This window comes from Tachypleus tridentatus, chromosome 6 (genome assembly GCF_004210375.1).
Source record: "Tachypleus tridentatus isolate NWPU-2018 chromosome 6, ASM421037v1, whole genome shotgun sequence".
Lineage (NCBI taxonomy): Eukaryota > Metazoa > Arthropoda > Merostomata > Xiphosura > Limulidae > Tachypleus > Tachypleus tridentatus.
Window position 1 is genome coordinate 164,339,342 of NC_134830.1, and position 26,136 is coordinate 164,365,477.

Here is a 26,136-nt window from a genome sequence, read left to right on the forward strand (position 1 = left end):
TAACATTATGTTAACTCTACGTGCATGCCACAGTCTTGTAGAAAATGCTACTCAGAATTGTATTATGCATTTAAGTTATAACTATCAACACTTTCATGATATCCTACAATTTTCTTATCCTTATTGTTTGGTTTTGACTGTTTTTCAATTTCTGCAAAACACTAAAATGTATCTTTGACAAGTTAGTTGTTCCAGAAGTAACTTCTACACTAATGTAACTTCTTTTTTCAAATCATTTTTTCTAACAAGTTTTTACCTGTAGTCTACATTCAAAATTTTTGCTTTGTTCCTCATTCAAGCACAAAGAATATATAACTGATTAGGCTATATCAGGGGTACTTTACAGAAATAAGACAAAATAATAAATATTACTCTTAAAACAATATTCTCAATAGTTAAGTAATTATTTTAAGACTGAGGAACAGTTTATGTTAGACTGTAGAAAATGTCAGATACAATACATGGATACTAAGAAAAAACTAGACAAATTTTGGAGGTCCTACAGGTTATGCAAATGAAAGTTGTTTGCATGAAGAATGCTTTATCTATCATACATCTTACATTAAGACTTGTAAAGTCTGATTCTGACAAACTTTACGTTTCACTGACATCTTTAGCACACATTTTATAAGCATAGCTGACTTTTTGGGTACTGTTTATTAAAAGCTTGTTACATTTTGTAAAGTTACATTTCATAAACTCAGAAATATAATGAATATTACTTCTTCAATAGGGGTTGGTCCAATGGATCGACTCCAAGTATATTTACTTGAAGAGTCTAGCTAAGTTGGACCTTTGTTACTAGTGGAGCACTTTGGATATTAGTGCTTGGGGTTCTGTTTTTGTTTATTATTTAAATTAATAACACTGATAAGGTGCCTCTATTACCAAACAAGGAAAATATGCTGATGACATGAAACTGTGTATATTTCTAGCTATATTGAGGATGCTCAGGTAATACAGAATGAACCATTATGAAGAAGGATAAATAATCAGTGATGACGAGAAAACCAACTTGTAGAAAAACATATATACGTAAAAATGGCTGGTTTGGGTTATATTTGGTGACCGTAACTCTTTTGGTTATCATAATTCAGACCACAAGTGCAATTTTGAAGGGAACCAAGCCAGTAGTGTGACTAAAAAAAAATTAGCTAGGAACAGAGTTCAATAAGTGACCCAGGCTAGTGAGATGGTGCTTTGTTGAAAGAAGTAAAGCCAATTTTATGACGTAGTTCATACATATTACAAGATATACAACCATCTCTTTAGACAAATCATAAGTTATGTCTCAGATGGAATAGTGTGAAAAGTTTTGGTCTTTGTACCTAGGAAATGATCATGTGTTACTGGAAAGAGTTCACAGCTTGGCTACCAAAATTTTAAGGTTATCTAATGGCAATAGGTTGATACTGTTTAACTTATCCTCTTGAGAAAAACGTGCACGTTTTCTTATAGCAAAGCAACATCAGGCCATCTGCTGTGTCCACCAACTGAAAATGAAACAAACCCCCAATTTTAGCAATATAAATCTGAAGACTTACCTGTGTCTTGTCAGGGGACCTCAAAAAACAAAGGTAAAAGATGGTCTTACTGAAGCTCAAGTGACTGACTAGAAAGACCAGTAACATAAAGGCTTCTGATTTATTTATACTACGAAGACAATAGGATGTGAGGTCAGTTTGGGAGTCAAATAGACAGCCTAGGTTCTAGTTAAGACAGTTTCATTTTCCTGGTAGGGTGACTGGTTTGTCAAATAAGATGCTGTCAGTAGTAATGGAGACCTCTACTTCACAAGAACTTAAATTTAAGTTTTCATTTTTTTTTAGCAAAAATAGTTTAATAGGTAGGAACAGTCTATAGAAGACAAAATGGCGCTTTGTTCATATGTTATACTATAAAACTAATTCAAGGTTTGGCCAGCACTGGTAATGATATAAACAGCCATAATACTTTTTGTTCTTGAATTTCTCAAGAGCAGAAACAACCGATTAGAAATTGGAAAACTGTGTGGCAAAATGCACACCTTTTCCTAGCACCTTAGTTTCAACATATTTAAAAGAATGACTTACCGAGTATTCTGCATAAGTCATGTCTGATGTTGAAGGCGTTACAACAGTGGCTTCATAGTTTGGGGATACCTAAAACATCATAAAAGTTGCCAATTAAATACTAAGATTACATGACAATAAGACCATACGAGTAATTAAGTTTAACTTTGGTCAACTTGAGACATTTAATGCGGTTGACTAAAACAAACTCCAAGAGAACTTCAATTACAAAAAATCTGCTTTGACAATAGTATTATAACAGCAACGTATGCGAACTCCATCAACCAACTGCTCCATTTAAAATATTTAAAGAAACAGGCACACAAATATATATACATCAGTTACCGGATTTTCTATGATCCACATCTATGTTTATGCAATAAAACTCCATATATTTTTCACCCGAATAAACATTATGCAAGTAACTTTTGTGATGCACACGTTCTCGTAACATTGTACAGCAGACTTGTTTTCTCAAAAGCAATAAACGTTAAGACTTGCCTTTATTAGACCGTTTTTACTAACAGTTATTATATCAAAAATACGGCAAAGAGCAACAAAAAGTTTCACTTTCGTACAACTTAACCGAGATGTTTAATTTTCTTTAAATGTTCTTTCTTTTATCGATACATGTCTTTCTTGAAGATAGGCCTATACAAACCCGTAAATTTTTCTGTAAAAATCTAGGGTAAAGTTTTATAACAGCATAAATACCACGCTAATGTGGACTGACGTCATCATCTTGTCTGTCGAATCTTGAGAACTTGTGCACTCTGGTTTATTTATATAATTTTTTTAAACTGACGTGCGGTTGTATAACATGCACAGTTATGGTACAATAACTTCCACAATCATCCCCACCTTTTATAACTCGTTCTGTCCCTTGCTCTGAAATATATCGTTCTTAAATTTCGATTCAAACTAATATTATACGTACATTCACAGTTTAGTTGCTGTATGACATTTCTTGCTGGGTACAAGCAAGCGTTTGTCATTCTTGTCCTATCATATCTGTTACAAAGGTTGTTGTAATTATATTACATATATATTACTTGTTCAGAAATCTTTTAACATGTTTTATACAGGCCTGGATATAAAGAATATTAAGTAAGCTCATTCATTCATTAATAAGGAATAAAACAGATGCAAGGTAACAAAATGCATCTGTGTCCATCACATGTATACTAAACTCCCCTCACCATTATTTGACTGACCCACTTTAGCTCCCTCAGTGGTAAAAAACTATTGTGGCCCTAGATTATGTTAGACCGTATACAAGATATCTCACGCAGTGTGACGTAAATTTACTGCGTTTCTAACACAACATATTAACATCTGAATCTTCGTTTATGTTATTTTCTAATTGATATTATGTTGTACATTAATAACTTTATATGTAAACCACGCGTTATTTCGATGCATGCAAAACTTACTGATAGCGATATACTATAAAAAATACATCAAAATTGTCAACTCGTTCGACATACGTTAGGTGTACTTTTGATTACAACAAATATGCATGGTCACGACACGTATTACAGTTCTAATGTATAAAAAACAGTTTAAGATTTACGTTGATTCGTGAAGTATACAAATGGCCACGTATCTTTTTTACTTTTGGATAACAAATCATATAAAGCTCACTGAGCGTGACGTCAGATTTGCCAGTTGGCCTTGAGAAGTACATACGTCTATAATATATTTAAAACCTTCTCACAAATGCGATACAATCATATATATCACTACATAATATTTTAAATTTGTTAGTCTTTCCTATTTTAAAACATGATTTAAGCAATAAATAAAAATACAACCTGAAGTACCTCTTCACAACTATCGTCACTAGAAATTACCTCACGTTTTACAGAAACCAATTCCATTTTAGTCGCCATTTTAGAACACGTCTAGACATACCGCGCCTAGTCTGAACTCGTTCTTTCAGAAGAAAATTGTGACGAAAGGAAAGTGCTGCTATCTATTAATACTTACGTACACTAGAAGAATGTTAAATGCTATTCCTTCAATTTCTGACAATAAGTTGTGGGAGTTCGATTCCCTACGGTGGGCTGAGCTCAAACAGTCCACTGTATGGCTTTGAGCTAAAATAAATCACACACACATAATCGCTTTGGCTCTATTACAAACCAAAGACTGTAAATATTAATGCCACAACATATTTACTTTACCATTAAATAAATGTACTCACGAGTGAGAAAATTGTTTTAATTCGAGTTTAGACGTTTTCTCGGAATAAATATATTATTTGAACGAGCTGTGTGGATGATTAACGAATTTTTAAACCAATAACTTAAAACTGATTCTTTTAATTAGAGGGTTTCAGAAGTTAAAATATAAGAACTTTATAAATTATGGAAGCATTAATCAAATGTTGTTGTTGTTGTGTGTGTGTGTGTGTGTGTGTGTACGCGCGCGTGTTTAATACCTGTGTTTGGTTTAAGAATTCCAATATTTTTCAGTGTCACATTCGAGTATCTAGACATATTTTCTACTTGCAGGTTACGGGTTCAAATCCTCGTCACTGACTATGAAGCATTATAATGATATGGTAAATTTTACAATTTGTTAAAAGAGTAGCACAAGAGTTAGCGGTGAGTATTAACTGCCTTCCCTCTAGTGTTACACTGATAAATTAGGGACGGATAGCGCAAATAGCCCTATCTTTGCGCAAAATTCAAAACAAACAATTCTACCTGTACATACATAGTGAGATGCCCTGAAAAAGGGTTGGAGTAATTCAACTTATTCTGACCTAAAAAACAGTAACTAACACCATCAAACACTGCATGACCACACAAGTACAGGAAGGAGGAAGAGGTCAAAGAGCACCTGACCCTCCAGGGTACGTACATATCAAACCTAAACCCCAAGAGGGAGAGGGGTCATCACTGACGCTTTCAACGTGGTATGAACGATGACATTTCTCTTAACCTGAAGATGACCTAAGAAGGTCGAAACGTCGTTCTCTGCTTTATTAGTAAAAGTCTTAATACCAGCTGTCCTGAGACACATTTTTACTTCAAATGGGTTTCTCGTCATCACTGATTTTGTTTGGGCGTTAGCAAGCACGAAGTTGCACAATGTTGTGCCCATCACAGCTATGGCATCCTGATTTTTAGTGTCATAAGCCCTCAGAATTGTCTCAGAGGCGTTCTATCATGTTGAGCTTTTGTCTACTCTATAAAATCAATATATATATATATATATTTATAAACAACGTATAAAAGCCTGCATAAGTAACAAGTAAATTACATAAAGCTAAATGATCATTCTTTAGAACAGTATATATGAATCGTTTAACAAGACCTGAATACCAGACTGTCTAAAACACGTTGTGCTCAAACTGAATTACCAACTAAAATCAAAATTATGATAATAAAGAAAGAGTGAAACACACGGACGCACACATCAACCCAAAACTGTTAAATATAATATTTTAAATAGTTTTGTATCTTTAATAAACACAACTATTAATGTAAAGTAGCTAAAAGTTGATAAAAATAATTGCACATAGTGATGTTTAGACATAAAATACGGGCCCGGCATGACCAGGAGGTTAAGGAGCTCGACTCGTAATCTGAAGGTCGCGGGTTCGAATCCCCGTTGCACCAAACATGCTTGCCTTTTCAGCCGTGAAGGATGGTATGTGACGGTCAATCACACTATTCGTTGGTAAAAGAGTAGCCCAAGAGTTGGCGGTGGGTGGTGATGACTAGCTGTCTTCCCTCTAGTCTTACGCTGCTAAATTAGGGACGGCTAAAACAGATAGCCCTCTTGTAGCTTTGCGCGAAATTCAAAACAAACAAACAAACAATGTACAGGCCTTTTTTCTTTTTTAATCATGTATATGCTTGAAGACGTATGAATATATAGTAAAACCTTAAATTCAATAGTCCTTAAATAATTTATATAAGTCAGTAATCCAGTAAGTCCTTAAGAAGGGAGAGACAGTGTAACGAATCTTAGTGTTTCTCAAACTTTTTGGTCACGAACCACCTAACGTATTTATTTCTCTTTCCCTTGTAAACTGCTTCAGGGTCCACACACTATCGCTTCCTTTCCGTAAAGAATCCCCGTCTCACCAAACAATTTCGCTTTTTCAGCCGTGGGGGCGTTATAATTTTTAAGTCAATCCCAATATTTGTTGGTCAAAAGAGTAGCTCAAGAGTTGGCGGTGGGTGGTGATTACTAGTTGCCTTCCCTCCAGTCTTACACTGTTAAATTAGCGACGGATAGCGCTGATAGCTCTCGGGTTTCTTTGCGCGAAATTCGAAACAAACCAAACCTCTCCGTAAACACATAACCTTTAATCAAACCACCTGAAGGAAGGAAGCTCGTGACAGCTTGTGGTGTCACACCACACACTGTGAATGACTTACCACGTTTCCTTGCTGTGAAATATCTTCATTGTGTAAGCCGTCACGAAGAATATAATCTCCGTCTCCGAGGTCGATATTAGGGACTTCACCTATAATTTCGTCGAAGACCCTAGAAATAACATAATAGTAACTAGAGAAAGCATCTAGAGTCTGTTTTCTTAGCGCTTGTATTGAAATGACAATATAAGTATTAAAAATAATTTTATTAATTTAGGCTTATCTTTCACTTAAAAAAAAGTGACTGCATTTCGACCTTTCAATCCTATTATCTGGAGTGAAATCAGCGAACATAGTTGGTTCATATTTATACCTTTTTAACTGGGTCATATGACCTGTGTGAAGGTTTATTATTTCTGTATAGTCCTTAAAGGCTGTCTTCTCACATATTTATATGGATATTCGACGATCATTCGTCTCTTTTTAAGTCAATCTATTTTATATTATCTCCAGAGATTCGGGAGTATTTTAGACCCAATATCACTGTGTTTTTAGCCGCGGCAAAGTGGCATACAGAACGGCTCCGAGTTCTTTTTTTAAGCACAAACCTTCAGCTCATAACTACATCTCTTAACCGATTCGTGATCTAATTACAGCCGCGGCTGTTGAGGATTCCCTCTTGTTTTTTTTCCTATAATTCTCTTTTTTTTGGGGGGGAGGGTTATTTCTGTGAATGCTCTGCTATGGTCAGATTTTTTCTGTCTTTCCGTTTCTTAAACAACCCTTATGTTTTATTAAAAGATCTTTTAAATTACGTTTTGCCTGTCCAATAGAAATATACACAAATTTTACGCTCAATTTTATAAATTACAGTTTTTTCTGTTAACTATATGCTATTTTTAGTGTTACCTAAGAGAAATGCATAACAGCTGAAAGAGAATCTAACCTGAATACCGTAGATAGAGCAGTTACGAAATTCTCTAATGTCGTCACGATGGGTAAAAGTATCACTTTAAAAGTTAATTATATTTAAATTATAAAAAGGAATGCTTAATTACGCAATATGTTCCAAGTTTAACTACTAATTTATTTAAAGTGTTAAAATTTATATTGAAACCGATAAATAAGATAACAGAAATTTTGGGTAATATTAAAGATAATATGCAGTTAATAGAAAAGCCAGAGTTCATAAAATTGAATGTGAAAGTATTTGTATCAGACATGCAAAACGCTATTTGCAGTTAAGCAGAACATAATGGACGTGCTGAAGTAAACTAGAAATTCGGTCACAGCAGAGCACGAACAAAAACAAGAGATATTATTCGAGAAAAACAGTAATATCGGCTCGACTGAAAGACATTAGAGCCAGTAACAACAGTGTGTGTTGTTTTTCTTATAGCAAAGCCACGTTAGGCTGAGTCCACTAAGGGGAATCGAACCCCTGATTTTAGTGTTGTAAATCCGGGGAACTAATAACAGCGAATCTTGGGAAATAAAGTGTAAAACAGATAAGTTATTGATTAGAGACGAGGGTCCAGCGAGTATTTGTGAAAGAACATGGAAGGCCTCTTCTAAAAATTATATCGAAATAGTACACCTACTTATTGGTCATTTGAGCTGTTTAACCTGTTGACTGCCAAGTATTTCAGCTGCTACGGCAACTCCGAACCAAGTTCAAAATACAACTTTAATGCTTCTTCATTTTGTAACTTTTTCGTGACGCCATTTTGGATCGAAAGTGAAACAATTTGTAAGTAGGTCAAATGCATGTCTTTAAAAATACATTGAGAACACAGTATTGAGAACGAATTAACTCGTCCGTGGCACTGTGTTACCGATCGGCTTGGACGAGTTATCTCCTCTACGGCACTGAACAGGTTAATAAAAGATATAGATATGAAAATTGGAATTATTACATCTTCCAGCTTCTGTTTTGCATCACTAGCTGGAATACAAAATACAGGAAATTGTGCTTTAATTTTTTTCTTAACCTAATAAACATTAAAAGTGCAATAAAACACAAAGATACCAATATTGAAAAGAAATGCATTCCGTTTTCAAGAATTCTATCAATATTACATTGTATGGGGGTCCTGTCCCCCTCCCGCGTTCATATCATCCTGTATCACTGTCAAGTTTGGTGCTGATTCATCAAGAGAAACGGGGCCCGGCATGGCCAAGCGTGTTAAGGCGTTCGACTCGTAATCTGAGGGTCGCGGGTTCGAACCCTGGTCGCACCAAAAATGCTCGCCCTTTCAGCCGTGAGGGCGTTATAATGTGACGGTCAATCCCACTATTCGTTTGATAAAAGAATAGCCCACGAGTTGGCGGTAGGTGGTGATGACTAGCTGCCTTCCCTCTAGTCTTACACTGCTAAATTAGGGACGGCTAGCATAGATAGCCCTCGAGTAGCTTTGTGCGAAATTCAAAACAAACAAGCATAAAGAAAAACGTATAAAGAACAGATACACACACGTATACGGATTTTAATAATTCTGGTCATAACAGTAAGTATTCTGAACGAAGTGTTTAACCATTAATTGACTGCATCATGTAATTTGTATATTGTTCTATATTTTTTACAAAACTAATAAAAGCTCTTTTCTGCCAAAATTAACCAAAATGCAAGTATTAATATGCGCCTGATTATCTGTGCTAAACGAAACGAAACTTTGGCAGGGATTTAGTTTAGAGAGAGAGAAAAGTCTGACCGAAGTCCGCCGTCAGAAAAGAAGCAAGCAGTAGACCAATCTCGCGAGAATCAGTGGAATGTCCCGTGATCAGGGCTACGGAGTGGCTGGGATCTATAAGTCCAAGTGCCCCAGAATTTGTCATGTGGGAAACGGGAGTGCCCCGAGAAAACCCACTTTCACAGGACAGGCGCCGAATGCTCTACCTGTCGTGTGCTCTGTGTCTGAAATGCTCTGCCTGTCTTGTGCCCTGTGTCTGAAATGCTCTGCCTGTCGTGTGCCCTGTGTCTGAAATGCTCTGCCTGTCGTGTGCCCTGTGTCTGAAATGCTCTGCCTGTCTTGTGCCCTGTGTCTGAAATGCTCTGCCTGTCTTGTGCCCTGTGTCTGAAATGCTCTGCCTGTCGTGTGCCCTGTGTCTGAAATGCTCTGCCTGTCTTGTGCCCTGTGTCTGAAATGCTCTGCCTGTCGTGTGCCCTGTGTCTTAAATGCTCTGCCTGTCGTGTGCCCTGTGTCTGAAATGCTCTGCCTGTCGTGTGCCCTGTGTCTGAAATGCTCTGCCTGTCTTGTGCTCGGATCTGAAGAAAAACATATATACACAGAAACATACATGCACTTGATTTATAATTATGTGTTTTATTGAGTGGTTTGTGATTGTTGAAATATGTTGCATGTTGAGATGTATTTTGTAGGAGCGCTGGCTAATTTGCATAATGACGCAGTTGGTTCGTTTCTATGTTCTGCTTTTAAGTAATATTTGTATGCTGTTTTCGTGAGCCTGTTCCTAAGGGTGTGTAAATTACTGATTTTGTGTACATAGTTGACAAGTGTGTATGTTGGTAGTTGGTTTGCTGCTCTTAATATTTTATTTTGTTGTATTTGGATCTTATGTAGTGTGCTGTAAGACATGTTGTATGTGACTTGACATCCATTGTAGATGGATGTAAGCCTTGTATATTTTAATGATGGTTTTAGGTGAGCAGTTTGAGTGCTTGCTAGTTATGGTCAACAAATGTGAAGTGCGTTTTTTGATGGATAAATGTGTGTTGTTGACATGTTTTTTTCCATGTTAATCTGGAGTCGAATGTAATATCAAGGAATGTGATGTGCTTGCTCATGTTAATGGGCGAGTTGCCGAGTGAGATGTTTACTTTTTCTAGCGTTTTTCTGTGCCTTTTTAATTTCATGTGAAAAGTGATTGCTTGCGTTTTTCTGGGGTTTAAAACCACTCTCCACGTATTGCTCCAGCTCACGACAGTATTTAGTGTTTTCTGAACGCGAGACATGGCCATTAGCGGGTTTCTAGAAATGATCCAGATAGCACTGTCGTCAGCGTATTGTGAAAGGTAAGTTAGACTAGAAAAAGGTATTTCATTAACGAAATGTAAAGGGGTGACGAGAGAACAGATCCTTTGGGTACTCCTGGAGTGATTTTGACAAGATCTTGTTGACTATTATTTGAGCTGTTCTATCTGTAAGGAAGTTCGATATCCATCTTATAATAGTCTGATTTACTTTCAAATTAGTTAATTTGTACTTAATGGCATTACGCCAAACACTGTCAAATGCTTTTTTAACATCTAAAAATACACATACGATTACCTGATAGTTATTGAATGATTTGCAAACTGATTCAGTGAGTCGTGTGAAGTGGTCTATTGTTTGTCTGTTTTTCCTGGAAGCGTTTTGAGATTCGGATTAGGATGTTATTTGTTTCACAGAAATGAAGGAGGCGATTTGAAATTATTTTCTCCATTATTTTGTCAGTTTACCAAGACAACTTAACAGACTGATGGGATGGAAGTTGTCAGGATTTGTCCTGTTTGTTTGTTTCTTGGGAATAGTGGTGATAATGGATTTTTTCCAGGTGTCGGGGTAATAACCTGTTGTTAATGAAAGGTTCACGATATTTGTGAGATGTTGTAATAGGAGACTGAAGTCTTTTTTTACGAATAATATTAGGTATTTGGTCATGTCCAGGCGAAGTGTTTTTCAAGTTTTTAATGCTAATTTTGAGTTCTTTTGTTTGTTTGTTTGTTTGGAAATTTCGCACAAAGCTACTCGAGGGCTATCTGTGCTAGCCGTCCCTAATTTAGCAGTGTAAGACTAGAGGGAAGGCAGCTAGTCATCACCACCCACCGCCAACTCTTGGGCTACTCTTTTACCAACGAATAGTGAGATTGACCGTTACATTATAACGCCCCCACGGCTGAAAGGGCGAGCATGTTTGGCGCGACGGGGATGCGAACCCGCGACCCTCAGATTACGAGTCGCACGCCTTAATGCGCTTGGGCATGCCGGGCCAATTGAACTGGAATGGGTGTTACCGGGGAATTGTGGTGGGAAAGAAGAGACTGTGCTAAAAAGGAATGGCTGTCACTTTTATACCACACCCGCTTCTTAAAGTGTCTGGGGGTTGATTTTGAGAAATAAAACCGATATTTCTAAATTATGTTAAGATGCGTTTGTAGCAGTCATTCAGAGCGTTATAATTATTTTTTTTGCAATTAATATTGAGTAGTTGGTGTCATAAAATAAGGGAACGAAAGTTATTTAGTTATAATAAGGTTATCATAGTGTACTATGCTAATTAATTCACGACGCGAAAAGAGGCAGTCAGAAATCGTGCATGTATATTCAGTTGAATTATGTATAATCGTTAAATACTTGTAAAAGTTTTACATTACAAAATATTCTAGAGACTTAAGGTACAAAGAACATTGTGCCTTTTGCAAAAAGGTAACATTCTCTAAACTTATAAAAATGCATTAATTTGCACGAGATAGTGGTGCATTATACTAGATTGTGGAACACGTCATGCTGAAGTTAACTACGTTAGTTTGAAAATAAACACGATACCTAATGTTTTTCATATTTAACAACAGTTGTATTACGTTATTACAGAAATGCATAAAGTTAGTTTGTAGTCTGTATATAAAATAAGAGCTGCACCACATCAGTTTGTGGATCGTGTTTTATCACAAAGTTGCATTACGTTAATTAGGCTTAGCGTTTAGGACGCTCAACTTGTAAAGCTACGTATCACGGGAATGATAAACGTTGCCAAACGTGCTCTCCTCTTCAGTCGTGAGGGCATTGTTATATCACGATCAATCCTACTATTCATTGGTAAAAAGTATGCCAACAGTTGCGGGAGGTAGGTGCTTTTCCGTTAGTCTGTCACTGCTAATTTAAGGACGGTTAGCACATATAGCCCTCTAGTTGCATTGTGCGAAGTTAAAAAAAAAAGTTAACTTGTTAATTATATTTGATGACAGCTCGATTAATATTTGTCATGAGAAGTGCGGAAGCGAAGTAAAACGGCTTAGAAATAGAATTAAATAGAGTTCTTGAAAACCATAATTTTAGAGTTTATTTCTTCTATTTCATATTGTAGTAACATAGAGTAGTAATATAACAGTGAAATTTTGTATTTACCCGTGTGATAATATTTCTCTCCAGATTTGTTTCATTGCTTCTTTTGGTACAAGTTCCAGATCCGGGTAACTATGTTCCTGATCTTTTTCCATTTCACAAATTCTGAAGATTATTAAACGAAAAAAAACAAAACAAAATATAAGCATCTCACATAATAAAATATTATTAAAATCGTACATACACTGCTGGCCAAAATCTTAAGGCCAATGAACATAAAGAAAAAATATGCATTTTGCGTTGTTAGACTCAACCATTTATTTGAGTAGAGCTTCGAAAGATGAAAATAAGAAAAGGGAAAATAAAAATAAAAACATTTTCAGCATTTAATAGGGAAAATGTGAACACTATGAAATTAGCCTAAATACTAGCTGGTCAAAAGTAGGAAATGCCCAACAAGAGGTCTCAGTAGTGAGTTGCACAGCCGTCATTGCAAATAACTTCAAATATTCGCTTTGGCATGGTCGATATAAGCATTTGCAGAAGGCTGGCTGGAATGTTATTTCAAGTGGTAAAGATGGCTTCACGAAGATCACGCGCTATTTGGAATTGACGTCCATTTCTATAGACTTCCCTTGCCATCCACTCCCAAACTTTTGACTAGCTAGTATATAGTTGACCAACTCTAGTCTTACACTGCTAAATTAGGTACGGCTAGCACAAATAGCCCTCGAGTAGCTTTGCGCGAAATTCAAAACACACAAACAAGTATTTAGGCTAATTTCATAGTGTTCACATTTTCCATATTAAATGCTAAAATATTTTTTATTTTTATTTTCCCTTTTCTTATTTTCATCATTCGAAGCTCCACTCAAATAAATGATTGAGTCTAACAACGTAAAATGCAAATTTTTTCTTTATGTTCATTCGCCTTAAGATTTTGGCCAGCAGTGTGTTACTTACTCTTCGACCTTCATTTCGTAATTACAGGTTTCAATAGTTTTTCAATAGATGGCGCTTTCTCAAATTTCGACTCGCTGTCAATGCCCTGCCTTAATACCTTGAGAAACGTCTGATATCTTCCTAATTTCAAGTTTCTAGAAAGATTGCCCTTTAAATACTTAACCATAGATAATTATGCTGTGTTAATCTGTTGTGATAATACTCAGAATAATGTACAAATATGTTCTTTACAAATACTCAGAATTACAAAATCACGGGCGCTTCACTAGGCGTCGTAATTCGATTAAAAAAAAAAAGACAATTTAAACTTCAACAAAAGAAAATAGGTACGAATGAAATAATAAATAATAAATCCTTATTAAACAAATTCCTTACCAAAGAAACCTTTGCTGTAAATATCAATAACGTAATTTCATTGCTAAATGTAGGCGTGTGCAAATATCTTGCAAAGTTTTAATGCCTATCTTATACTATACGGCCCGGCATGACCAGGCGTGCGACTCGTAATCTGAGGGTCGCAGGTTCGAATCCCGATCGCACCAAACATGCTCGCCCCTTTCAGGCGTGCGGGCGCTAAAATGTCACGGTCAATCCCACTATTCGTTGGTCAAAGAGTAGCCCAAGAGTTGGCGGTGGGTGGTGATGACTAGCTGCCTTTCCTCTAGTCTTACACTACAAAATTAGGGACGGTTAGCGCAGATAGCCCTCGAGTAGCTTTACGCGAAATTCAAAAATAAACAAACTTATACTGTAATTTTTAGTTATAATATACTATTTCTAGCGTCAGTAGTGGAGTAGCGTTGAGTTTTATTTCTAACTTTAAAAAAAAAAGAGTTTAAAACCGATATAAAATTGGTTTTTAAAGGCATAAAAATATACCTAGCTACACGACGTACAATAATAACCACCAATTTACGGTTTACTTACCTTGTAGCAGTCATTATATTGTATTAATAAGATATTTACTTTTTAAAGGCCTATTTTTACGTCTTATCTTAATTCAACGCTGAGCCTTTCTTTCGTCACGTGCTGAAACTTGTTGCTCTCACAAAACTTTGTAGCGTGACTCACAATGATTCTGAAGCGCGCATGGTATTTAGCCTAAAACGTTTCTTGCTTTCAGTCTTTGCGCATGTTCAGGCACTGTGTTACCATGACGACAATATCTCGTTACAAGCGAGAATCCACGTGTACGTTTATGACAGGAGAACCCTGGGGTCACGACCAGAAAGACGTAAGATAAGGTGTTGTCGAGAAGTGTGAAGGAAAAAAATAGTTGCCTTGTACTTGTCGCCAATTGTTACAAGACAAACGACCACACTTCCTTTATTAAATCCATATATTTGGTGCACATTACAATTTAACACAGCTCTTGGAGAACAATTGTTTATCAAACTTTAAATTGGTTGGTTTGGTTACAAAAAAAAACACAACAAAAACGTATATATATATATATATACAATACGCAATCGTACGTACAATGAAGATATTGCTGGCACTGGCCTTTATAATGATGTGCGCAAAAGTGGAATATGGGATTTGAAATGCTGCACATTTAGCCTCTAAACGTTATTTTATAGATAGAAAATAACGACCACGACTGGTCAAAGTTATTTCTGAGATTGACCCGGCATGGCCAGGTGGTTAAAGCGCTCGACTGGTAATTCGAGGGTCGCGAGGTCACACCAAACATGCTCCTCCCCTTTCAGTCGTGAGGACGTTATAATGTACGGTCAATCCCACTATTCGTTGGTAAAAGAGTAGCCCAAGAGTTGGCGGTGGGTGGTGTTGACTAGTTGCCTTCCTTCTAGTCTTACACTGCTAAATTAGGGACGGCTAGCACAGATAACCCTCGAGTAGCTTTGTGCGAAATTTAAAAAAAAACAAATAAACAAACAATCTGCATTAAGTTCTAAGTTTTTTATTTGTATGAGAGAACTGCTGACTCATTGTTATTCCGTGTGTATGTACTTCTCCGGAGAATGGGCTGTTCTCTCTCCACCCATGCCTTCTTTCGGCTAATTATTTGCCCCTTCCCCAGTTCGAACTTCGAATTTATCGTCCCTCACAACATTTCGCTCTAGGCAGCTGCATTGGTCTCCTAATTTTAGACGCCACTAATAACAACTGATCGATATCGTTGAAAAATGTTCAAATGAATAATAGTGATTATAAATTGATAAACTGGTGAACATGAGATAATTGGTCGCGACAGCTAATACCAGGTATACGGTGAAAAAACGAAAATTTCTAATTTAAGATTTTGGCAGTGGCAATTATTTTTTCTTTAAATTTTTGAAGAACACGTTATATTGTTGTTGTTTTCAATTAAGCACAAAGCTACACAATAGGCTATCTGTGCTCTGCCCACCACGGGTACATGTTGAATGAATAAAGAAAGAATTGTGCTTCTCATTTTTCAGGTAGGGCAAGTGACCCCCCGTTGTACCACTCATCTCCTACCTCCAACTCTGCGGATTCCTGTCACTAATTGTTGAATTTGTAAAAAAGTTACCAATGTTTGCCCTATACAATGTTTCATTAGTACCCCGAAAAACGTGGTTGTACTAAACCAGGTATTGAATTATGTGATAAATGTTGAAGAGCATACCCCCACTACTATTAGTATTTAAAGTGGTTTCTTATTAATGTGGCAGTCAATCCCACTATTTGTTGGTGAAAGAGTAGCCCAAAAGTTGGCGGTGGGTGATGATGTCTAGCTGCCTTTACTCTAGTCTTACGCTGCTAAATTAGGGACGATAGCGCAGGTAGCTCTCGTGTAGCTTTGCGCGAATTTCAAAAAAACAAAAAACAAACACATGAAAAACGTAACCCTTGCTAGGCCTAAGATGTCAGTAAGGCACAGTGAGGTTATTTATGTTGACAGCTTTATAACCTTGTCTATTCCGACTCAGTGGGGTAGTAAATACACCGCTAAAGTGTACTGACGAAGGTAGGGGCGCGTTTCCTAATGTACACAATTTTAATTCAAAGCTGGTAAGGCAAAAACAAAAGCATCAAGTGAAAGGTAAGAAAATTAATGTTTAAGTTATATTTGTAATTCAGTAGGAGTGATAACGTTTGATTATTGTTAAACTAAAAACTGCGAACTAAATTATCCCTACTCTGACAGGAATCGAAGCTCAATTTTTTAACGCTGGGTCACGGAAAGTTTGTGATAACGCTATTCTGTGTCAACTAGATCATTCAAATTTTGTTAGCAGACTTGAAACATTTAGGCAATTCTAGTTTGCTTGTTAGGTCTGTGTTATTAAATTTTAATAATTTTGCTGTATGCAGTATAACCTGTCCGTCTTTTTATTATTATTTTAAATTACTTGACCACACTAATAAAAAATACGAAACTCCTCTCTCAGGCGTTTGAACACTCGTACTAATTAAGAATTTCACTTATCATTTCCGGCATTCAAATCCCAGACGTGTGACGTTACTCAAACACACTAACTGCAGTAAGTAACACGAGCGTCCGACATTACAACAAACCAGTGGACTCAGCAGACAGCCCGATTTGGCCTTGCTATAAGAGAACACACAATACAACAAACAGAAAGCCACCTCCTATCACATCACACCAGACTTTCTAAATTAATAATTACTGATAGGCTATATAGCAAATTCACGTCCTCTGGTGACATGATTGGATTCATAAGTAATTATGTATTTATGAAATATAAAAATATCAATTTGATACCCTGAAAATTTCATATTCTAATTTTCGACTTAATTAAAATTAAAATGTACAGAAGTCTTGGACATTTCATCAGATTTCCGTTGGAAGTACGACCATACTACCATTAAAAACCAATGTTAAATTACTTGAAATCAATTAATTATTTATTGGAGTCTTTCTGTCATGAAGATATTCACTTGTTTTTACGTGATCTTGTTTACGTTTTTATCACTGGATTCTGGCTAGAAGGATAATTTGTTTTAAATGCACCATTCAAATTTCGAGAAATTATGATTAGTTGAGATGTCGGTGGAGAAATGAAATGTTTTAAAGTCTTTTCCAAAACATACGCCAAAGTGTGATAGCAGTTGCTTCCTATATTTAAACAGAAGACGAACAGTAAGCAACATCAAGTTTTACAGGGTCGTAAAAGACATTCTTCCGCCAGATGGTTGATGCCAAGCTGACCATTGGTTGTTTTGAATTTCGCGCAAAGCTACTCGAGGGCTATCTGCGCTAGCCGTCCCTAATTTAGCAGTGTAAGACTAGAGGGAAGGCAGTTAGTCATTACCATCCACCGCCAACTCTTGGGCTACTCTTTTACCAACGAATAATGGAATTGACCGTCACATTATAACGCCCCCACGGCTGAAAGGGCGAGCATGTTTGATGCGACCCGGATTTGAACCCGCGACCCTTGGATTACGGGTCGAACGCCTTAACACGCTTGGCCATGCCGGGCCCATAAAATATGGTTGTTGTTGAATTAAGCACAAAGCTATACAGTGCTCTGCCCACCACGGGTATCGAAACTCAGTTTCTAGAGGTGTGAGTCCACAAACATACGGCTATGCCACTGGAGGGTGACTTAACACGAATTTCGTGCAGTTACATATCTTAATTCTAATTTACCTTTTCCAAATTTACATTAAAATATTTCTAGATTGTAAGTAATCATCGTTTAACGTTTTAAACTCTTGGTAAACTTTTATATCATTTCACACGTTCAAAGAAAGAAACCGGTTTTTCGTCTGCTTAAGCAATCAACAACAAGAAGAAAATGACGCATACACAAAACGACGAATTGATTTCTGATATGATACGCTAATGTGAATAGGTCAACTAGGTTAGAAATACCATCCACTTCTATATTGCAAACCGGAATTCCTATCGTCTGAAACACTGTGGCGTTGGTCTTCCAAGTGAATTAATTTTTATTACATCAGAAAACTAAGCCTGAATTCGTTTTACGTCGCCCTTTCAGCCGTGTGGGCGTTATAATGTGACGGTCAATCCCACTATTCGTTGGTAAAAGAGTAGCCCAAGAGTTGGCGGTGGGTGATGATGACTAACTGTTTTCCCTCTCGTCTTACACTGCTAAATTAGGGACGGCTAGCGTAGATAGTCATCGTGTAGCTTTGCGCGAAATTCAAAACACAAACAAACAAACAATTGTTTTACGTTCTTGGCTTTACACATGATGTATCAGTAACTGACGATCTTGAGTCTTTTAGGTATCAGAATATGGCTAGCTAAAACGTTTGTGTTCTGTAGTAAATATTGTTCTCGTAAATGTATTACTTCTTTTAGAAGTTCATGTGGTACCCTTTTTGTGTGTATGTGGGGGGGGGAAGAGTAGTGGGATTTGACTCTTACTGTTATACACCATCCAAAGATCTTAATTACGGAACGTGGTTCTTTTGTAGCAATAGGACCAGAATCGCGAACTCTGCTGAAGATGGTGTTATTACATAGGAAATATATTTGTGGCAGCCGTCGAGTTCTATGATCTATTTAAAATGGACAACTGACACAGAGAGTAACTGAAAGCTGTTACTTAAATATGCGTTTTTAACCCTGATGGAAAAGGCTTTCAAGACAATAATGGTCACCTTGACTGACCAACGTTACTGACGACAACTCGTCGTCTTTCTTAATTGTCTTAACTGTCGGATCTGAATCTGATTGAATTTCTTTAGGATGAATTATTGACCATCATGTCCTCTACTCTAATTGTCTGCCAACATCTGTAAGGCAGAATTAGATTATGCTCATCTATGAACAGGTTTCAATTAGATAAAGCACATTCTGACACGTCACACTAGGGTCCAAACTATCATCAAAAACACTTTAGATAATCGGAGCGTATCACATATTTCACCTAAGAATCACAAATACGGTGTTAAACCGTCCTGATTTCACCTAAGAACCACAAGTACGGTGTTAAATTGTCCTGATTTCACCTAAGAATCACAAGTACGGTGTTAAATTGTCCTGATTTCACCTAAGAACCACAAGTACAGTGTTAAATTGTCCTGATTTCACCTAAGAACCACAAGTACGGTGTTAAATTGTCCTAATTTCACCTAAAAACAGTAAGTACCGTGATAAATTGTTATACCTCACGATCTCATTTTTCTTCAGACCCTGAATGACGTTTGTTAAGTAATTTGAAATCTAAATTCTTTCAAAACGAATAAAGGTTCATGTAGCGAACTCATAGACGAACGATAACGTTTGGAAATCTTGGAGCAAAACATTAAAACACACTAGAAACAGCTAACTCACGTAATAACATCCACCCAAAAATTGGTGCAAAGTAACTGAAACAAAGTTAAATAGAAAACTTGTGGATTAGACAAAACAAACACCTGAATTTTGGGCAAGACTTCAAAATCCATTAAAAACAAAAAACGCTATAGGATAACGAGAACATTTGGAAATCTTGCGCAAGATATTAAAAAACTATTAAAAATAGAAAACTCGCAAAATAATGAAAACACCAGATTCTTGGGCAAGACATTAAAACCCACTTAAATAGAAAAGTTATAGGACAGCGAAAACGCCAGAATCTTGGGCAAAATATTAAAACCAATTTAAAATAGAAAATTCACAGGATAATAAAAACACCAAAATCTTGGGCAAGACATTAAAATTCATTTAAGATAAAAAACTCACAGGATAATGAAAACACCTGGAAATCTTGGGGCAAGACATTAAAACCCACTCAAATAGAAAAGTTATAGGATAGCGAAAACGTCAGAATCTTGGGCAAAACATTAAAACCAATTTAAAATAGAAAATTCACAGGATAACAAAAACACCAAAATCTTGGGCAAGACATTAAAACTCATTTAAGATAAAAAAAACTCACAGGATAATGAAAACACCTGGAAATCTTGGGGCAAGACATTAAAAGACATTACAAGGTTTTAAATTGGGTCTCAAAATGTATTTATTTAACACAATTGCTTATTAGTTAATAAGGCATGACTGAATGTCAGGTTTCAGTTGATTTTTGTTGTATTTATCTTCCCTCTCGTCCTCCCCCTCCAGTTAGTTCCTGTTAAAATATTTAGTTGGTCTGGCATGACCAGGTGGGTTAAGGCGTTCGACTCGTAATATGAGGGTCGCGGGCTCGAATCCCCGTCGCACCAAACATGCTCGCCCTTTCAGCCGTGGGCGCGTTATAATGTGACGATCAATTCCACTATTTTTTGGTAAAAGAGTAGCCTAAGAGTTGGCGGTGGATGGTGATGACTAGCTGCCTTCCTTCTAGTCTTGCACTGCTAAATTAGGGACGGCTAGCACAGATAGCCATCGAGTAGTTTTGTACAAAATTAAAAAAAAATATATTTAGTTTGATTAATTCTTCGGTTGATCATTTAGATTTAAAGTGGTTAAACCCAAGTTAATTATTGAAAGTTTGGTTAGTTCAAAAGTTAATGATTTAAAGTTCACTTAGTCTATAGTTAATTATCAAAACTTATTGCGTTCCACGATTAATTAATTAAAGTTTATCGAGTTCCCCAGCTAGTTAATCACAGTAAGTCTGTTTACGTGTAATTATCTACAGTTATACAGAAACAACAATGCACAAGACGTTTAGTTTGAAAGAAACACATGATATAAGAAGAAATTACATAATATTATAATTTTGTTTAACACTCGTAAAGTTTTGCGGAACTTCAGAGTCGGTAACCTAATCTTACGTTACATTTCCAACTATTGCGTCAGGTTCAATGTGAGTAATGTGTAAAGGTATGAATCATCATCCACGCAGTTCGTTTCCTAACATTACCAGTCAAACTGTAATAGATTTTATCCACTCAATCACTACGTTTTCGCGGTGGTTGTAAGAATGGCAAATATTCGAGATAATAGTTATACATGCTGGTTATTATTCTTTATAAATCTGAGCCACGTTAAACTATATTGTTTTTTTTTGTTATAGACAAGTTACTCAACATATAATAACTTAAACTTTATAAGATAACGAAACCAAAACCGATAAAAGATTATGCGTACAAGAGAATATCACGACAAACTTAACACGTTCAATAAAGAAAAAAACACAAAATAATCCTAGCGTAGTTTGAAGCTTACAACTGGTGGAATTATTTGCTTGTTTCTCGTGTAAACTGGAGTGACTTGGAAAATTTGTTTCCTCAAGAACCTCCCACAGTTTTATCGGGAACACCAGTACTGCGGTTTCAAATCCGGAGTGAAAAAAAAACAACAACAAAAAACACGAACATAGTTAACCACAAGGTAGTATATTTAGGGCTTTCTACTAGGGTAATCATCCGTCCAGACAACCTACTGTTTAACGATACACTAGTAACTGTTATGCTCACTAGGTGTTGAACATCTGACAGAAACACGACACCATGCAAGTATAAAACCCTTTCACGCAGTCCATAAAAATTGAAGATTCCAAAAATAATTCTACACCTAATGCGTATCTAGACGGATACACTGTAATATCGTACCCTAAAAATGATAATTTGTTTTTTATTTTATGATAAATTAATTTTGTACGTTACAGTAGTTCAATATAATATTTATTTAACCTTTCAAACAAGTTTATTTTAGCAGGTGTTATTATTATATACGGGTTCAGAGTCGAGGGTATAACTTTTCTAGCACTATAAAATAATACGTCGCTCCTCAATCGGTAAGGCGCGCCCCCTGGAAGACGAAAGTTTAAATTATGGTATAATAAATTTAAAAAAATGTTTTGGAAAAATATATTTCAAATTAGCACTCGAATATTATTTTATTTATATTTGAACCGAGCTTTTAAGTAGAGTTTGTTTGTTTTTTTTTGGGTTTTTTTTTTTAGGGAAAAGCAAGTATTACAGAAAAAAGCCTACAGATCTTAACATTTTGAATCTCGGCTAAAGTAAGAATTAACTTTATGCAGAAATGAAAATAGCAGGTTTCTTTTATAGATATTCACGTACGTTATCTTACTTACGATAAAAATTGAAACAAACTTCCTTCCTTAGAATCAGCGGGCCCGGCATCGCCAAGTGAGTTAAGGCATTCGCTTCGTAATCTGAGGGTCGCGAGTTCGAATCCCTGTCGCACCAAACCTGCTCGCCCTTTCAGCCATGGGGCGTTATAATGTGACAGCCAATCCCGCTATTCGTTGGTTAAAGAGTAGCCCAAGAGTTGGCGTGGGTGATGATGACTAGCTGCCTTCCCTCTAGTCTTACACTGCTAAATTAAGGACGGCTAGCGCAGATAACCCTCGTGTACCTTTGCGAGAAATTAAAAAAAAAAGCAAAGCTAGAACATTGATATTTAATCACATCAATGAAAATATATACAATAGTCCAAACATACATGCATATCATATTGCTTTATAAGTTATGGAAACATAATATTAATAAGATATATTAAAAGGTTCGAGATGGCCCCTAAAAATCCGATGGATTTACTCAAGAAAAGGAAACTCTCTGAGTTAATCTTTTTTTTTTCTTTCTCCTCCGATGAAGAGTTTCTTTCCTCCGAGTTAGAGAAGGAATTCGTCAGATCAACTGCAATTAATCCATACCTGTGGATTTACTGCTGTTGGAGGATTCTGAACACACTTCTTATGACCCACAGTAATCTAAGGATACCATCACTGGTTCTCTTATGACCACATTACATCCACATCTAAAATGGTCAAACGCTAAAAGACACAACAAAGGCTTCTGACCTGTAAAGCAAAGCGGAAATGGAAGTCCCTCTGAAAGGAGCAGCCCAAACTGTTAAGGATTTTTCTATTTGAGTAGAGCCTGTGTCCAAAGAAGCTTACAGGTTTCATATTTGTCTTGATTTTTTTCTCAACATTGCCACCAAAACTATTAAAGAAAGAAACAAAAAGATTTGAACACCTAATCATTGATGGCAGAAAGAAAGAGAGAGAAATGCTATGATCCAATGATGTTATTCCTGAAGTAATTTTAACTTTTTTTGGTTTTACTATTGATATGAATATAGCTGGACCTCTTGAGAATTACTGGTCTACCATTCCTCCATCTCACATACCTTGGATTAATTTGATATTTACCAGAGGACAGTAACTTAACTATCATTTGCTTTCGGCATTTCATTGATAATGTTAATAGCCTACATAAATTAATACTAAGCATGATAAACGCATCAAAGTCAGGCCTCTGCTTGACAACTAACTGTTTTGTTGTTTTTTTCAGCTCACCATAACCCTTCTAAAAAATTACCTCGAATACATGTTGGGAACAAAGGGTAGAGTTCCATTCAAATAATATCTACTTAACAAACCTACCAAATGGGACATCAAACTATGGGTTCTGGCAGAAGCTATGACAGGATACTGTCAAAATGTGAGAATACTCTGGTAAAAAGGGATCAGTCTTACCAAGGGTTCAGTTGTAACAACTTGATGAAAAGGTACCTTGAAAGGTGACACTATGTCCTTACTGATAACTTTAATACTTCTCTAACTCTGTTTGATAAGAAAAGACAAGGCTTACGTCTAAAATATGGTGTCTCACATGTATTAAAAACAGGAGAATTGCAGTTTTTAAATTGTGGTTTATTGAGTGCTTTGAAATGAACTGATAAAAGAGATATCTATGTTTTTTTATTTCTACAGTCCACAGTGCTACAGTACTAGAGGCCTGACATGGCCAGATGGTTAAGGCACACGACTCTTATGGTTACAAGAAAAAAAGGAAAAGTGAATGAAACATTTAGAAAAACCAATAATATGTAAAGTATGAAACATTGAAAAACTCAAATTGAGTTGCTTGTTTGTTTTGGTGTTATACACAAAGCTACACAAAGGGCTGTCTATGTTCTGCTTACTATGAATATACTTGGAGCCGTGGTTGTGTTATAAGAAGATATAATTGGATGTATTGTTATTGGTTTCTATAGACTTTCGAAAAACCGTAATTTTTTTGTGTGCGTGTTTTTCATTGGTTTGTGTCCAAACAATTGTTAAGTTTACCCCGTTAACTGCCAATTATTTCAGCTGCTACAATACAACTCTAATGCTTCTTCATTTTGTAACTTTTTCCTGACGCCATTTTGGATCGAAAGTGAAACAATTTGTAAGTAGGTCGAATGCATGTATGGTGCTGACATCTATCGTTGAAGTTAGATATTATTGAGAACGAATTAACTCGTCCGTAGCACTGTGTTACCGATCGGCTTGGACGAGTTATCTCGTTTACGGCACTGAACAGGTTAAAAGTAATGTTTTTTTTTATAGCATCTTGATTCATTTGCTCAATCTTCTTTAATGTTTGGTTGAGTACGTGAATGCAAAAGCATATCATTCAATATATTCATCATTAAGTAGCCATACCGTTTGATTGGTAAAATCGTGACAGAGTTTCCTTTATCGGCTTTTTGAATGTTTGTTTGTCTGTTTTCTTAATTTCTCGCAAAGCTACATGAGGATTATCTGCGCTAACCGTCCCTTATTTAGCAGTGTAAGACAGCTTGTCATAACCAACCACCGCCAATTCTTGGGCTACTTTTTTACCAATGAATAGTGGGATTGACCGTAACATTATAACGCCCCCACAGCTGAAAGAGTGAACATGTTTGGTGTGACGGGGATTCGAACCCGCGATCCTCAGATTGCGAGTCAAGCATCCTAACCACCTGACCATGCCGGGCACCGGTCTCTTAATCGTTTCTAAGAACAAAATTTTAGGCCTTCTATTTCTGCTTTGTGAAATTTTGTTTTTATATGTTTCTTATTGTTTAGCATTTCCGAAGTTTTGTATCACTAAATTCATCTATGAAGTTTTTTAATGGATTGGTTTGGTTTGGTCTGAATTTCGCGCAAAGCTACACGAGGGCTATCTGCGCTAGCCATCCCTAATTTAGCAGTGTAAGACTAGAGGGAAGGCAGCTATTCACCACCACCCACCGCCAACTCTTGGACTACTCTTTTGCCAATGAATGGTGGATTGGCCGTAACGTTATAATATCCCCCCCGGCTGAAAGAACGAGCACGTTTGATGCAACAGGGATTCAAACCCGCCACCCTCAAATTGCGAGTTATAACCGGAGAGAATTAAAACGTTTGAATGTATAGTGTGTTTATCTGTAGTCCGATAATAATTTTATTAATTCACTAAATGCAATTTTGATCTCGAGCAGTCTAAAAACGTCAATTAGCGTGATAGAAGTAAATCTACCCAGGTAACATCAATGTTGCTCAACTACATAACACCTCTAGCATAATTCACCTGTCTGGTTTTGCACTTGTATAAGTAATATTAAAGGCGTATTTCTGCCTTCCTGGATTTCTACTAGTACTGCTACTCTGGTCGTTAGGGCCCTCGAGTCGTAATCAGTGAGTTGGGGATTCGAGCCCTCATCACCGAACATGCTCGTCCTTTCAGCCGTGGGGGTGTCATTATGTGACAGTCAGTGTAAGATTTAAGTTTGTATGGGCCTAGAAGCTAATAATTTTTGGCGGTTCTACATCGCATGTAATTTTACATAGAATAAAATTATCAATGGGCCCCGATTGAGACCATGAGCCATCGAGTAGGTTTGAACAAAATAAAATAAAAACACAACAACACTGGTGCTGTTATTTAATATTAACTTCTTATCAGAGCAATCTACCGTCACAGAGCAGAAACTAAAAAACAAAACAAAACAGCCTGGTAAAGAGAATAGCTGATTGAATATACGTTTCTTAGGTTCTCACCTGTAAAAATCTGAATCACTTGTTTAATTAACATAATAAACTAACA

The 26,136-nt window shown here is 36.4% G+C and overlaps 1 protein-coding gene across 14 annotated transcripts in view; it reads right to left on the reverse strand.

Annotated features, from left to right (window-relative positions):
* Positions 1-14,481, reverse strand: part of LOC143254342 (cellular tumor antigen p53-like) — a 31,680-nt gene extending 17,199 nt beyond the window's left edge. For 4 of the 14 annotated variants that reach the window (XR_013030147.1, XR_013030146.1, XM_076509376.1 and 1 more), the window contains exons 1-4: positions 14,338-14,481; positions 12,511-12,612; positions 6,449-6,557; positions 2,073-2,141 (exon numbers count right to left, since the gene is read on the reverse strand). Coding sequence is in view for 12 of the 14 variants with exons in the window: in XM_076509376.1 (XP_076365491.1) it covers positions 2,073-2,141; positions 6,449-6,557; positions 12,511-12,612; positions 14,338-14,351 (294 nt within the window). In the remaining 2 variants the exon portion in view is untranslated. Of the gene's footprint in view, positions 1-2,072; positions 2,142-2,396; positions 2,942-3,865; positions 4,015-6,448; positions 6,558-12,510; positions 12,613-14,337 lie in introns of those variants that run through there. The other 10 variants (XM_076509386.1, XM_076509383.1, XM_076509377.1 and 7 more) reach the window with 9 other exon arrangements.
* Positions 14,482-26,136: the final 11,655 nt, after the last annotated feature.